Genomic DNA, 15,989 nt, shown 5'->3' on the forward strand with positions numbered 1-15,989 from the left:
CTACGTGTCTCTTACAGATATATCGTTACCTAAGGTAAGTAACTTGTGCATTATGATATAAGTCATGTTCTTCCACAGATTTCCTGTTACCTCAGTGCAAAATTTTCAATATTCATATAAGGAGAGGTGGGTTCTGATATCGCTCTCCTCCACCACCTCATCCATATTGGTAGCATTAAAGTTATGTAAGGGAACATTGACAGGAGTAGGTATAGGAATCAGACACGTGGAGATAACATTAAGGGTGCTCTTAATGTTCCGCATACAGAAGTGGGATATGTTGAGTACGTTTTGCATCACATACGTAAGTCCACATGTTCTTCGGCTGCTGTAATAATGTTGTCATTTGATACTGGTGGTTGAGTCCCTTGGATGTGGGCATCCCGGGCCCCTCTGAGCATGCCTGAACACCGTCCACACAGAACAACCAAGACATAACCATACCATGCTTTGATCTAGAAGAACAGAGAACAAGCAAGCATTATTCATTCTCGCAAATCGCATTTATCAGCAGTCACATGTTCCCATTTCTCCTTTCTAGGTCTCACTACATCTAGGATGTTGTCTTTTCCTGTAGCTATAATGTCAGAAGGGTGCAGGGGGAAGATTGGGAGGATGTAATCCATACGTTGGCTCCTGGGTTCTTATCAGTCGAGCCAAACCCTCCCTGTCCTCGTTCAGTAAGAAGGGCTGGGGCAGTCCCCTTCCTAACAATTCCCCATAAACTGGCATGATGACAATCTGAGCAACTCGATCTCCAGGATGCACTACTAAATCAGTATCTCCACTGTTGAATAGTATCACTTGTATCTCTCCTTGATAATCAGAGTATATTACCCCCCCCCCCCACCCCCAAACCCCCCCCCCGAATTTGGATGCATTTTAACCGCATGCGTGCGGGCGGAATTCCGCTCGTACGCGGAGATATGCGAAACCGCACTTTACGTGACGAGCTGGGCTCGTCATCAGCGTACCAGGAGGCTACCTCATGACGAGCCCAGCTCGTCATCAGCGTGGAAGGGGTTAAGGCAAGCCCAGACGAGGGGCAATCAGTTCAAAATGCCCTGGGGGAATTTTAATTTCAACCCCGGTTTCAATTAAAGCTATATCTTTGGGTTTCACTATCTGCATCTGTAAAGCATGTAAATCAAGACCGGCAGCCTCTGGGGCGGCCCAATATGGAGCTAAGGCTCTAGGAGTTGCCTCCCACTACAAGATAGTATTACTGGCCATGTGAGGCTGAATCTGCAAAGCTGGTGTTATCATTCACATTAATGGAGTTTCTGCATTTGTCAAGGCCTTTTTTTTCAAAATTAACAATGCATCCTAAAAGTTATCTCTCCAACCTTTGAATGATCCATCTGACATTTTTTTCAGCTGAACTTTCAACAATCCGTTCTTCCTTTCAATGAAACACGCAGATTGTTTGTAGAAAGGGATATGAAATATGTGCTGTATATTGTGTTGTGCTCAATAATCCTGCAACAATTTGCCTTTGAAATGAGAAGCATTGTCACTTTGGCTCTGCAATGGAATACCATAATATAAAATGAGTAAATCCAATGTTTTTAAAGTATTCTGCTGAGTGGCACGTTTACATGGAAAGGCTATCAAGTAACCGGAGTAGGTATCCACAACTGTACAGGTATACTGACAACCCAGACTAATTTGCATTGTCCCACTATAGTCAATCTGCCATATCTGTCATGGCAGCTTTTTTTTATTTAGCTGAGCTCTCACCACCTGTGGGACTGGTCTGTGTTGTGTATGCATTCAAATGGGACATTGCATATTGCCTTTTTTATCAAATCTAGGGGAATATGCATACCTCAGTTCTCTGCCTATTTGTTAGTGGCTTTCTCTCCCATGTGTTCACATCTTTGGTGAGTCCACTTAACCATTCCCACCAAATCAAAATCCTGTGTTGCCACTTCAGCCTCTAAAATGTTGGCTTTTTCATCTGCAAAGGAATTACACCATCGTTCAGATGAGTCTGTTGGGCAGTGGGCATCTACATGATATACAGTTACTGTGCTTTGTGGTAACATTTCCCAGATCTCTTGCCACAACTTCTTACCCCACACCTCTTTTGAATGTATCATCCAGTTGCGGGCATATCATGTGGGAAGCCAGGTAGCTAACCCATTGGCAGTAGACCACGAGTCAGTGTAGATGAAGCATTTTCCAGGCAATTCTTGTTTCAAGGCTTGATACAAAGCATATAGTTCTGCAAACTGGCTATTCTTACACTTTCCGGTAGTACTTAACAATTTCTTGGTCACAGGGTTATATGACACTACTTTCCAATGCCTCTTAGCCCCCACATACCTGGCTAAGCCATCAGTAAACCATATATGTATCTTGTCTTCTAAAGACAATGCTGCAAATAGCTCACTCCACTTCACAGGGGACTGGTAAATTCATTGCCCAAAATCCCAAAGGCACCCTCTTCTTTTCTGGCTACTGCTACAAACTACTTTGTCATCCAAGATTCCATACCTGAACATCTACCCAGACAAGCTGGTTGTTCGCTGAAAGTTGTCACTCTCTTTCATTTTGACCAGTCCATCACCTTGCCTACTTTTGTATGCTTTGCCACATCCCTCCAATGAAGAGGAGCAACTTCACTGACACAGAAAAAGCGTTGTTGATCTACCTTGACTGCACAAAAGAGTTTTGGGTGGACGACCAACTCTTCATGGGATATGTCAGAACGAAGAAGGGAAAGACTGCAGAAATGGACCATCTCCCAGTGGATCATGCTGTGCACTAAAATGTGCTACACATTGGCCAAGAAGCAACCCCTCTGAGGACCTGCTTGCTCATTTCACAAGAGCCAAGGCTGTGACTACTGCGTTATCATGCAGGCCTCAGTCCTGGACATTTGCCAGGCAGCAACGTGGGCTCCTCTGCACATATTCGCAAAACACTACTGCCTGGACAGTCAGGTCCGTCGGGACAGGCACTTTGCCTGTTCGGTCCTCCATGACTTTTTAGTGTGAAATTATTTTGCAGACCCACCCCGGCAAGGTATTGCTTGGGTATCCTAAGGTAAGGAATCTGTAGCTGGAAGTCTCTATCAAGTGAACAAGTTACTTACCTTCAGTAGCGCCTTATCTCGTAGAGACTTTCTATCCACAGATTCCTTACCGACACACCCATCTCCCCACTCTGCGAATGGATTTCTTGGCACAGGGCTTTCCCCTTCTGGGCTCTAGTTTTCCACACCAGTGGTCATTGTTCTTCGTGGCTATGCAGTCCTGGCATGGAAAGTCCCGAAAAGAAACTGACCTCTGCGAACTGGGGTGGCATGTATATAGGCACCACACACGTCGCTTGCGGTGCGGATGTCACACTGATCTGAACAATGCCACCTACCGGAGCGCAGAGGTACGGCTCATGAAAAATTTACAGATCCAGTCAGAGGCCTAGGGATAATTCTAAGGTAAGGAATCTGCGGTTAGACAGAGTTTTTACCAAATAAGGCGTTACCAAAGGTAGGCAACTTTTTATTAAGGACGCATATTTCCATATGCCATCCTGCCGGCCCACAGACGTTACCTGCTGTTCAGTGTAGACCACAAGTCCTTATATTTCGCTGTGCTCCCCTTTAGCTTTACCATCACCCCTCGGGTATTAATGAAAGTGATGGCTGTGGTTGAAGCCCATCTGCTGAGGTCAGGGCTTCCAGTCTTTCCCTACCTCGACGACTGGCTGTTGAAGACAGGCTGCCACAGGCAGTCATCTACCACCTTCATACTACGGCACACCTCCCACATTCGCTGGGATTAAGTCACGCCTGACTCCCTCTCAGATGCTCCCTTTCATCAGAGCCATTCTGGGCACAGTGCAGTATCTTGCCTGTCTTCCGGAGTGGCGATTCTAGGATATTCAGGCTATGATTCTAATGGGTCGTCTGACCTGCATCCTGCAGGTAAAGCATGCCAGATGGCCTATGCGAGCTGTGCAGTGGGATCTGAAATCCCAGTAGGAATAGCATCAGGGGAATCTGCCCAACTATGTCAATATATCGGCGGAGACTGCACAAGCTCTGTAGTGGTAGCTGGTGGACTGTGATTAGGTGAGAAGCAAACCCCTCTCCCTACCGCACCCAGAGCTAACAGTGGTGACTGATGGATCGCTTCTAGGTTGTGAAGGCCATCTGGGAGATCGGAGCTGCACAACACCACCTAAAGGCGTGCAGAGGTACTGCTAAAGATTTTCCAGATCCAGTCTGACACCTTGAGAATATTCAAAAGGTGAGGAATGTGTGGTTAGATTAACCATCAATAGCAATACCGAAGTGAAGTAAGTCAGTCTTTCAGAGTCTGTAGTCTGCAGATCAATACCTTCAAAAGCTTCAGCTCATCCAGAAAGTTGAATAAACTTTTGATGTCGACGTGGAGGATTTCTGGAGTACCTGACCTCATTCTCTGTAGTAAGTGGAGCCTTGTCTGCTGTTTCAAACAAAACTACAGACATAGCAATCTGCAAAAACCCTCTAACCATGTATACTAGCAGCTGACCATTATGAAAAAGCTGAACATTAACATTACATTTAAAAACTAAATAAATACATTAATAAATGAAGTAGCTAGGATAACAATTGTCCCCTCCATCTCAAGGGCACAGTGTTTCCAGTTCTTATCTTTTTTTTAATTGTCAGGTACATTTTGGTTTTCCAGTGTTGGTGAACATAAAACTAATTGCACTACAAATACCAGGATACAGTGGCTTATGAAATAGAGCACAGAAATTGGAAACATCATGGTCCTGGTGATTGTGAGCAGCCATGGTTTTTTTTGAGGGAGTGTTACAAGAATGCACATGTAAAGAACTGATCACTGTGTCTAATCCTGCTGATAGTCTTAGCTCCTATCTCCTGAGATCAAGCACGCAAAAATGGATCAATGGGGGGCGTGGCTAGCAGCCGAACATGGCGGCCGCTTGAAGTGAGAGCTCCCGAGGGCACTGCAGCCTTTAATCTATCCGGCGCAAAAATCCGCTAACTAGCGCACCTGAAGCGGCGGCGTTCGAGTCCCGGACTTCAGCGGTGCCTCCAGTCCGACTTTGGAACGGATCTGAGCACCGGAGCACGAGTTACATCGAATGGCAAGTTGGGGCCTGTAGCCAGAAGAGCAACACCGGCCTCTCGTGACATCCGAGCCCCGGCGGAAGCGCGGCCGAGCCGGCCGGAAGGAGTGAAAACACCCGGAAGCCAGCCAGGCGGTCCCGAGCTAGCCTAACACTCCTGCAAACACCATCCGCAGGCGCGCGGACTGCCGCCACCACCAAACGGGACTGCAGCGACACACAGGTTGGTGCCCTGGCCGCTCGAAACGGCGCCCTCGTCCTGGTAAAACCCCCCGCCCTCCCCACGAAGTCCTAGCGGGCCGGGAACGCCTCGGCGGCCATCAGCGGCCCCCGAGCACCTGGGAGGTAACAGCAGACGCTGCTACCGCTGCAGACTTACGGTCCAGAACGCCGGTGCCCCGGGGGGACGACGCCGCTCCGGCCACCTGCGCGGGAGCACAGAGAAGGTCTGCATTTTACCGGACACACCTAACAACGCCAACGCAGAGGCAGTACCCCGGCGGCCTGTGAGGGGGGCGGCTGACAGAGCTCGGACCCCTAACCATCTGTGGTGGCCGTGCAGGGCAGAGCGACACTGCAAACGTAGGGTGAGGTCGCAGTAACCGCCCCAGCCCAGGAGAAAACCACCAGGGGCACCAAATCGGAACCGGCAGGCACTTTCCCGACGCCCACGCAAACGGCCGCTGAGGCTCAGCAATCAGCAGACAAGAACACTCAGTCCACCACCCACCCACCGAACTGCTGTTCCCGACTCTAAAGGTACACTCCGACGCACGGCGAAGCCTCGAACCTCGCAAATCTTAACACTATGGCGGGTAAAGGCCTCAGGAGTGGCTCTACACAGGCCAAACTGGACAAATTCGCCTACGGCCACCAGAGTCAACATCAGACCACGGGGCGCCCATCTTCGGGACAAGCCCAGGAAGCAGAGAAACCTGCCAAAATAACGCTGGAGGACATCATGAAAACACTCTCGGAGGTGAAAACCACGGTGGGCGCCATCTCCTCGGAAGTCTCCCTGCTGCGAGCTGACTTTCACAAAATGGCGGAGAGGGTGTCGCAGGTGGAAGTGGTCACTAAGTCACTGGTGGAAGACACTTCAGAGCTACAAGTGGCCATGGAAAGGATGCAGAAAGTGACCAAGCTCCTGCACGACAAGCTGGACGACCAGGAAGGGCGTTCGCGACGCAACAACGTTCGTATCCTTGGGCTTCCAGAGACGGAGGGGAAAGGGGCAATGGACCTTTATATAGAAGACCTTATCAAAAGCAAACTCCAACCCAAAGGTCTATCTCACTTCTTCTCGGTGGAGAGGGCACATAGGGTGCCGGGAGGCCCTCCCAAGACGGGGGCAGCACCACGGCCGGTGCTGGCCCGGCTCTTCAACTTCAGAGATAGAGACGCAATTTTACAGGCAGCAAGGAACTCACCGCCAGTGCGGATTCAAAATGCAACCCTAGCCTTTTTCCCGGATTATACGGCGGAAGTGGCCAGACGACGCAAATCCTTCACGGAGGTTAAGAAAGCGCTACGTGACAGAGAACTGCCATACTCCATGATGTTCCCGGCTAAACTGCGGATAGTAGCGGAGGGAAAGACTTGGTTCTTCGACACACCAGAGGTAGCGCAGGACTGGCTGGAGGGCTGGAGACCTGCGGGACAGAGACACCGCTCACAGCGTGACCGACCGCGACATCGTCCTGAGACATCGCCGACCAGTCAGTCTTCCCAGCGTCCGCTACAGAGAGGCGAAGAGGAAATAGAATCAGACCTTGAGAGAGACCCTTTGGACTCTGGGCAATCGGCTCCGGTATGACACTGTACTACATTGCCTTCGAGACTGTGTGGGCCGCGGATGCCGTGGCTCGGACAAAGCTGAGTAGGGTGGGCGCAGGCAGTGCCCGAAGGGGACTCACCAACCCCACAAGCAAGTAAGATGTATGGGGGAGGGCGAAAGCACTCTGCACAGTTGGGGAAGCGGGCGGGGAATTGTCCGTGGAGCAGGGTAGCAGGGAGGGGGGATGGGATCGAAGTTTTCGAGTTGAAATGTTTAATGTTTAATTTTGTTTGTAGTCATCGCTCACCACCTACAATGTGCTATTACCTCGACATCAGTATGTCTCCTCCACAGCACGATACACACCGGCGCATGGGCTCCGCCACAGCACACGGCGTGTGCAACACTCCCTCAGCTCCTTAATGGCCAGGCCACTTAATCACACGCCCGCCGAGGGCTCCTCCACGGCCGGGAGGGTTCCCCCACTACGCATACTGACATGGAATGTCCGGGGCCTGGGGGACAAAATTAAGAGAGGCTTGGTCCTACAGGCCATAAAACGACAAAACCCAGATATAATACTCCTACAGGAAACCCACCTCACAGGGTCCACCTGCAAAGCCCTAGACAGGAGAGGCTACACAATGGCTGTGCATGCTGACTTCACATCTGGCTCCAGGGGAACGGGCATACTGATGAGAAAGTCGTCCCCCTTTATAGTATCACGCCGGGTGGAAGATGACCAGGGTCGCTTTGCCGCGGTACATGGGCAGTGGGAGGGCAGAGCTCTAAATGTGGTATCAGTATATATTCCCCCAGCCCTACACTCTGTGGCCCTTCCGGCACTGGGAAAATTCCTTCTTGATCTCCCTGATGGCGCAACAATTGTTGGGGGGGACTTCAATGCAGTCATGGACCCGATAGTGGACACCTTTCCCTCTAGGACCCGGCCACGCGGTACGGCTCCACTGTCGGACTTTGCGGAAGCCCTGGGCCTTGTGGATCTCTGGCGACAACTGAACGCCGAGACCACTACATACACCTATTATTCAGCGGTACACAATAGCCTTTCTCGCATAGACTACTTCATGGCACTGGGACTGGGACTGGACATGGTGGACAGGGTGGACACACTACCCAGGGGAATCTCAGATCATTCTCCGATTGTCCTAACACTCACCGCTGGGGGTACACGGAAGGCCCGAATTTACCCTATCTACCCCAACTTTCTGAAAATCCCCAAGATTCGAAAAAGGCTTCAACTGGTAACCACACAGTACTTTGCTGAAAACACGGGCACAGTGGAGTCACCCTCAACCCTATGGGAGGCGTACAAAACAGTCCTCAGGGGGGCGGCCATTGCAGCAATTACGGGACACAAACGAGACTCACGAAAGGACCTCACAGACCTGGAGCTGGCGCTCGACTTGGCCAACCATGCACATATGTCGGACCCATCCCCATCCACGACGCACACCCTCATGATTAGGCAACAACAACACCTGGCGCACCTCAAAACGACCGAAAAGGGTTATATCGCGAACACTAGACATAGAATTTACGACGTAGGCGACAAAGCGGGCCGTATGCTTGCGTGGCTGGACAGGAGAGGGACTGGGACTAGAGGCATTCAGAAGCTCAACACAGAGGAGGGGCGGACACTGGTACACCCAGAAGAAATAGTTTGCGAACTAGCACGACACTATCGGGCAGTGTACACACCAGAACGGAGAGTCACTAGACAAATGGCGACGGCAACACTCACAGACCTTCCCATCCCCAGCATTACTCAGGAAGATAGAGACACCCTAGAACTGGACCCAACGGGAGAGGAAATCCAGCTGGCAATCCAGGCGTTGCAATCCGGGAAAGCTCTGGGCCCTAACGGGATACCGGTGGAGTGGTACAAGTCCATGGCTCCAGACCTCAGTACCCCATTGCTGGCCATGTTCTTGGAAAGCAGGGACAAGCTAGAACTACCACTAGATCAACGCACGGCCACGATCGTAACGATACCCAAGCCGGGGAAACCCCCGACAGAATGCAACGCATACCGCCCGATATCGTTACTGAACGTCGAAGCCAAGATACTGGCTAAACTGCTGGCTACCCGATTGCTACCCCACCTCAGTACCCTGATCCACCCTGACCAGTCGGGCTTTATGCCCCACCGGAGCACTGCGATGAATCTTAGAAGGGTCCATGGAGTACTAGCCAGGGCGCACCTCCTTGCGGAGCAGGCGGTGATTCTCTCTCTCGACGCCAAAATGGCATTCGATCTGGTGGAGTGGGAATATCTCTTCGTGGTACTGGAACGTATGGGGTTTGGACCGAAATACATACAATGGGTGCGGTTACTTTATGCGAAACCTGTGGCACAGGTGGTGGCCAACGGCCACATATCGCCAAGCTTCCCACTGAGCAGGGGGACTAGACAGGGCTGCCCCCTGTCCCCCCTGCTCTTTGCACTGGTGCTTGAGCCTCTGGCCATCCAGATCAGAACCACGTCACTGTTCGCGGGCATCACATGGGAGGAGGGATGGGAGGACAAAGTCTCGCTATATGCAGACGACATGCTTATCTACATGTCCGCACCTGATACAGGCATCCCAGCCCTGCTGGACCTTTGTGACACGCATGGGCGCGCATCGGGATACACTCTCAACTGGTCGAAATCCACAATATTCACGTTGAAGGGCCCGGCTCCGACATTGCAGGCGAACTGTCCATTGCTGACGACGTCGGCCTCTTTCAAATACTTAGGAATTGTCATAGCCTGTGGGGAAGCGGAGTTTTTTGTCAACAACCTGAAGCCACCCATAGATCGCCTGCGAGCCGATGTTAAATATTGGGCAACCCTGCCCCTGACCCTACTGGGCAGAGCGGCTCTCTACAAGATGATGGCCCTCCCACGACTCCTCTATGTCCTCGAAAATACTCCGTATTTGGTACCGCCGCGATACTTTAAACAGATCGTGGCGCTGGTCACGGTCCTGCTATGGAATGCTGGCCCGGCGCGTATAGCATACGACAAACTTGTGAAAAGCTGGTACGAAGGGGGCATAGCGCTCCCCAACATCCAGCTATATTACTGGGCAGCCCAGCTCAAAATTGTAAACTACTGGATCCACGCCCCAAGAAACGACCCGGCCTATCAGGCGGACTGGTCCCAACTTGGGACGGAAGGTATGCTGTCCGTACTCTATAACAAATCACAACTAAAAACACTGGTTGGCCCGACCAAACATACGGCGACATTGTGGCACATGGCGCAGGCCCGTCTGGGTTGGACAGGCCGGATCACTAAAATGACGCCCTTATGGGACACAAAGGCATTGGGAAACCTGAGAGGCTGTAAAGGATTTGAGCGATGGGACTCCATAGGCATATCTACAGTAGGAGACCTGTGGGATACTGACTCAGTGCTACCATTCACGCACCTACAACACCATTACAGTCTAGGACCCACAGAGACGTTTAGATATGTCCAAGTTAGACACGCATTACTACAAGCAATCCCTGCAGGCACCACCCTGCCGGATTCCTCACCGCTGGAGGATAGACTGCTGACAGAATACATGCTCCAGAGCGCCACCTCCCTTACCTATAAAAAACTGCTAAACAATCTCCAAGACCCGACACTAAAACTTAAAGAAAAATGGGAAAGGGAGCTGGGTGGCACTGACGAATTCGAATGGAATGAAGCGTTGGCCTCCCCGAGGGAGGTTGGGATCTCGAGTAAGCTCAGGCTAGTACAACTTAAAATCCTACACCGCGTCTACTACACCAGGCCGCTGCTGCACAAAATTGGGAGGGCACTACACCCCTTTTGTTTGAGAGGATGCGGGGAAGAAGGGACACTGATACACACACTATGGGAATGCCCGCACATTTGTGATTTCTGGAGGCAGGTACTCCGCTCACTCTCCCAGGCCCTTAAACTGTCCATATTACCGGAACCACGTAAATGCCTTCTGAACATCTGGGACCCCAATGATCTGGGCAGGTACGAACTGATTTGGGCATCGTTGGCTATGACAGCGGCTAAACGGGACATAGCGCAGAAGTGGGGGGCGCCAGAAGTACCCACCGCTAGTAGGTGGGCCAAAAACATGGACATTCTCATGGTGACAGAAAGAGCTGTATACGTGCTCCGAGCAGCGCCCCGGAAATGGAACAAAGTCTGGGCGGCATGGAACAAGTACAGAGGGGACATCTGTGAACCCTTGCCGGAAGGGGAAGACTCAGATTCGGAGGGGGAGGAGGAGTAACTGAGTGGTCACGGGAGGCTGCCTCGTGAACAGGACAATGCTACTAGAACGGCGCTGGCCCGGCCACGCGCCACAGTGCGTGGAGAGGCACTGACTACTGTACCACGTGGGTGGGTGACACAGGTTGCGATGACACATGGTTCAGGGGGGGTAAGTTGGGAAGTTTGTTCACACTGTTCAATAAAGAAAAAAAAAAGACTTCGCCATCGCTGACACAGGAGGGAGGGGTTATCAGGGGACTCAATCCTGCACGGTGCAACTCACAAATGATGTATGTAATGTACCTGAGCAATACAGGCAACGAGTTCATGTTACGAAAAATCGCTCGTCACATATAGAAATGTTAAATTGAAATGCTATATGGGGTTCGCCCAATGGAATGTATGTAACTGATATACCACTATTCCTTCCTTAAATAAAGTTTTATAAAAAAAAAAAAAAAAAAAATGGATCAATGATTCAACTAAATGCTGGTTGTGATTTGCCTCATTTATGGTTTGTATGTCTTTTATCTCTTATTTAGGTGCACGTTGCTCTATCTCTATTGTGCGTATGTTAGCCCCTTTGTAATATTTGTGTTTGTCCAACTGCTCCTCCAGTGTATTCCTAAGCACTCAGTATCCTCTGTTATGTGTGTTTGTGAGGTGTTCTGCTTCCTATGTGTATGTGTGGTTACTGAGAGTTTGGGAGTCAGCTTTGCTTTCCTCTGGTTTTGTAATTGCTCCTGATCACTCGCCTGTGGCATTTCGAGAACTAGTCTCCACTCATTTAGGATGGTCTTCGGCTCTCTGCTGGGGTTGCTGGTTCTATGGGTGTTGCACTTTCTCTCTGCTTTGGGAACCAGGTATTCAATGCACTCCTGCTTTTCCATCTCTGGCAGTTCACCTCTGGGGAACGGAGGAGGTGGCGGCATGGCTTGAGCGCCTCAGTCTGTGTGAGTACAAAGATATCTTCATCCGAAACGACATTCAGGGCTCCGAGCTCCTTCATCTCGAGCGAAGGGACCTCAAGGTACTTTCCAGTTACTTTTTTTAGTATCTACTACAGTGTTTGCCTATCTTCTTTGAAGGGCTGTGCTTTCTAAGCTGCTCTTTATTAAGGTGTCTTCTGTTTTCACTTATTTGTGCTCATTCCCTTTCTTCCGTTGAATGATAAACATGGCAAGGATGCTGGAGTGATAAGAAAGAGGCAGTGCTGTAAGCTGGGTGAATATGATGAACAGACACTCATTTTGCTTAAAGGGAATGTGTTTGGCTTCTCCTTCTTCTTCCTTCAAGTACCTGTAATGTTCCTAAACAGAAATTGGTATTCAGAACATAGCTCATTGAAGCATGTCTGAGATTGGTTCAAACACTTGAATTATTGTTAAAAGAAGCAGTACTGATAGATATTCCGATAAATGATGCAATATCATAACGTGGAGGAGGGTGGGGGCAGGGCATACTAGAAGGGAACTGCCATGCTAGATCAACAAGGAAGAGAGGGAGCACAATGTAAGTGAATATCTTTCTGTATGCCTCATCAAATCATATGCTAACCTACAACGGTTATCATTTCATTTTGCACAAGTTGCATGTCTGTAAGGTGTGAGTCTGGCTTGTCCTTGTCTATAGTTATTCATGTTCAGGGCTTTACCATTTGCTTGCTGTTGTATTTGGCTTGATGAAACCTGCCTGTTCTTGTGTTTGAACTCCGTACTACGCATGCTGCATCTTCATGGATCTGATGTTCAGCCTGCCTTTGTTACCAAATCTTTGTCTACGTTGTTGTGATCTGTTTGTATTCAAGAATGTGTCTCTTGCTCATGTGTGTATGCCTCTTTGCTAAAGTTCAGTTTGTTACTGCATGTTTAATATTTATCAGTTGTATGCTGCCTCCTCCTATTCCTTTTCAAGTTATGCACAGTGCCATATGAGTACTTTGTTGACTATTGTTAGATCCTTAGTAATTTCAAAGTGGACTGTGTTAATCCTATTTACTTTAGCTCTTTCAGAATCCTTCCTTAATATTTAGTGATTTTGCTACTTAATGAGAAATATTCTGACCTGTATTCAGGGAAACGGTTGACGCAGGGACTACTTGCTGCAAATGTTTGATCGACAGACTAGCAGAAATGCTTGCTTCCAATGACTGTCTTACTCCTGCAGGTTCTTTACTTAACCCTCTTCACATGCAGAAGACTGGAACTAGACAGCAGAGGCAGGTAAGAGCGGTGGGGCCAGGTGTGTGGGTTTCGACAGACGAAGACAAGTGGAAATTAATTATTTATTTATTTTTCCCTCGTGGTCGGCTGTCAAATCCCCTCCAAACCGGCCCCACCGCTCTTACCTGCACAGGCCGCTGCTGGAGCTAGGATTCTTTTTCAGCAATATTAAGTCACCAACACCATATGGCATTGAACTCCACCAGAAGTGATGTCAGTAGTGTATGTAATGCGCTACGGAGCTCGTGACATTAGTACCTTCTGTGAATCTTCCCTCACGTTTATGGTGTGCATTATCCCACCATATAGTGGTTGGGTTCGAAAAGTCTTTTTTTCCTCCTGTTTGTAGCGCAATAGGTGGGTCAACCCCTCCCCCGTGACTGCAGATGCTCCCCCGAAGCCCCTGTTCATGGTCTTCATCTTCAGTTTCTTTTTTCCGGCATTGGGTATGGAACCGAGGTCCACAGCTCTAGGTCAAAAGCACCAAAGTTTTCGAGGAAACCACAGAATAAGCACTGCAAAATACCATCAATGTGGAGGAACAACTACAGAGAGAGAAAACACCGAAGAGGACCTGAAAACCACAGGTTTTTCTAGTGGGCTGCAACTATGTGGTCAGAAAACGGACACTTGTGGGGTGGTGTAAGGAGTGGGAACCCCATTTAGGTCTTGAAGGGATGGAAAACACTCCTTTTAGAATTTGCCCCTTGTGCTATCACAAGGTAGCACAGGTGAACAAGCACAAGTTGTGCAATTTTTGTCAGCCTAAGGACCATCAGAAGGAGTGGCGACAAGCATGTACGGAGTTTATTCCCTGAACACTTAAGCTAAAAGAAAAACATAAGTGGACAAATGATGCCATTGCATTGTCATTACACTTCAATCAGTTTGTTGCTGAAGGACTTCGAACTCTCCAGCGACAAACAAGTCGAAGACCCCAAGGTTGCCCAAGGCAGATCACAGGTCGTATATCGAAGATTTGAAAATCATAGTGCCATCAGGCAGACAAGGGGATGGAAAAGCTGCAAAAGTACTAAATTGAATCATTGAGGTCAAATCCCCTAAAACCTCCTTGCCACTGAAATAGAAGATATTTGAAGTGAGAGTACACGATAAGGAACCCCACAGATCTAGAATATAGGGCTCTCCTTCTCTACTGGGCTTGACACCGAAAGTGATTGTGACTTGAGTGAAAGACCAGGAGATGAAGTCAGCCCTATCAATCGTGAAGAGGAGGGGAGATCCAATGAGCGACGCAGAACATTTTTTGATTGATGTCCGAAAGAACAGGCACAGGCTTGAAGCCAAATAGCAGCAGTACTGCAGAGAAAAATGAATTTCGAAGGAATGCATTAAGGGATTCTGAAACCCTAAACAAATAACAAGGGAACCAAAGTAGGAACAAGAGGAGCAACAACTTGAACCCCCTCTAACACCTGTTTCCCAAGAGGAGGAACAGGAGAGATTCTTCAAAGTAGAGGAACTCTGAGGACACTGTTGCTGACAGCACAGGACATTATTTGGTACATAGAATGATTCAAGGCATATGCTTCCCGTCACCACCTGATGTCCTCTCCATGTATAATGGTTTAATAAGGAGAGCAGGAGGCAGAAGCAAGCTTCCTAATTGAGACATTACTACTGTGACAGACATTACTTCGCCCTATGCTTTCTTCATAAATATAATGGAGTGTTACAAAAAGTACAGAGGATTCACAAACATTGGCAGAAGACAATCATTTTTGCCAACTTCTCCAGTTTAATAATCTCCTTGACAAAGGCTGCCATCAGAAATTAATTAAATGGGGTAAATCACGCTCAGCAACAGATCTTTGGCACCCCCGCTATAATGATAAATGTAGCAGAGGTCATAGGTGCTCCGCTTCTAAATCTATTGAATAAATCTCTCACGCAGGGATCTGTCCCTGAAACCTTTTAAAACTCTGGGGTTATTCCACTGCTAAAACATAAGGGTCTTAAAAAAACTATCCACAAAGTTCCCTTTTGCCTTACTCTGCAAAAACTTTGGAGGCACTTGTGGAGCAGGAAATTTGTGATCATTTACAAAATTCTGAGTATCTCAGTACACTGCGAGCGGGCTTTTGTCCTGCTCACAGCACAGAATCAGTGATCGTGGCAGCAATGGACGATATGAGGCTCAACAGTGATGCAGGGTTTAGCTCCATCCTTGTGCTTCTGGATCTATCCACTGCCTTCTACACAGTGGACCAAAATATCTTGGTCAACCCGTTGAAGGTTCAAGTTCTTGGCTCTGAGCTTGCTGAAGTCTTTTGGGCAAGATTGTGTCCAGGCAGTTTTACTGGCACCCTATACTACAACTCCCTTGTCTGTAACTGGCAGAGACCCCCAGGGGTCATCCCAATCCCCCTCCTGTCCAGACCCCTAATAAAAGTGCTAACATCAAGGGGATGCAGATTGTACAACCATGCTGAAGACATCCAACTTCTCCTCCATCTAGATAACAAAATGGCTGCACAACAGGAAAGCCAAAACATCCTGAGATTTATTTGAGGATGGGTGGGGGATAACCAGCTCAAGCTAAAATCAGATAAAACGAAGATTTTGATATTAAACAGGATACATCTCTGGAATAGTTGTTATTGGCCCTCTGAGAAGGGAGATC

The 15,989-nt window shown here is 48.9% G+C and overlaps 1 protein-coding gene and 1 long non-coding RNA gene across 7 annotated transcripts in view; one reads left to right on the forward strand and one right to left on the reverse strand.

Moving 5' to 3' along the window:
• Positions 1-15,989, forward strand: part of DGKD (diacylglycerol kinase delta) — a 977,235-nt gene that overhangs the window by 895,093 nt on the left and 66,153 nt on the right. For 5 of the 6 annotated variants that reach the window (XM_078666032.1, XM_078666033.1, XM_078666031.1 and 2 more), the window contains one exon: positions 12,023-12,153. The exons of the other annotated variant lie outside the window; for it this stretch is intronic. In XM_078666032.1, the coding sequence (XP_078522158.1) occupies positions 12,023-12,153 (131 nt within the window). The remainder of the gene's footprint in view (positions 1-12,022; positions 12,154-15,989) is intronic. 6 annotated transcript variants of the gene reach the window in all.
• The window catches only part of LOC144791361 (uncharacterized), a 113,363-nt gene that overhangs the window by 3,658 nt on the left and 93,716 nt on the right, over positions 1-15,989 (reverse strand). The window lies entirely within an intron of this gene.

The sequence above is a fragment of the Lissotriton helveticus genome, chromosome 11, assembly GCF_964261635.1.
Source record: "Lissotriton helveticus chromosome 11, aLisHel1.1, whole genome shotgun sequence".
Lineage (NCBI taxonomy): Eukaryota > Metazoa > Chordata > Amphibia > Caudata > Salamandridae > Lissotriton > Lissotriton helveticus.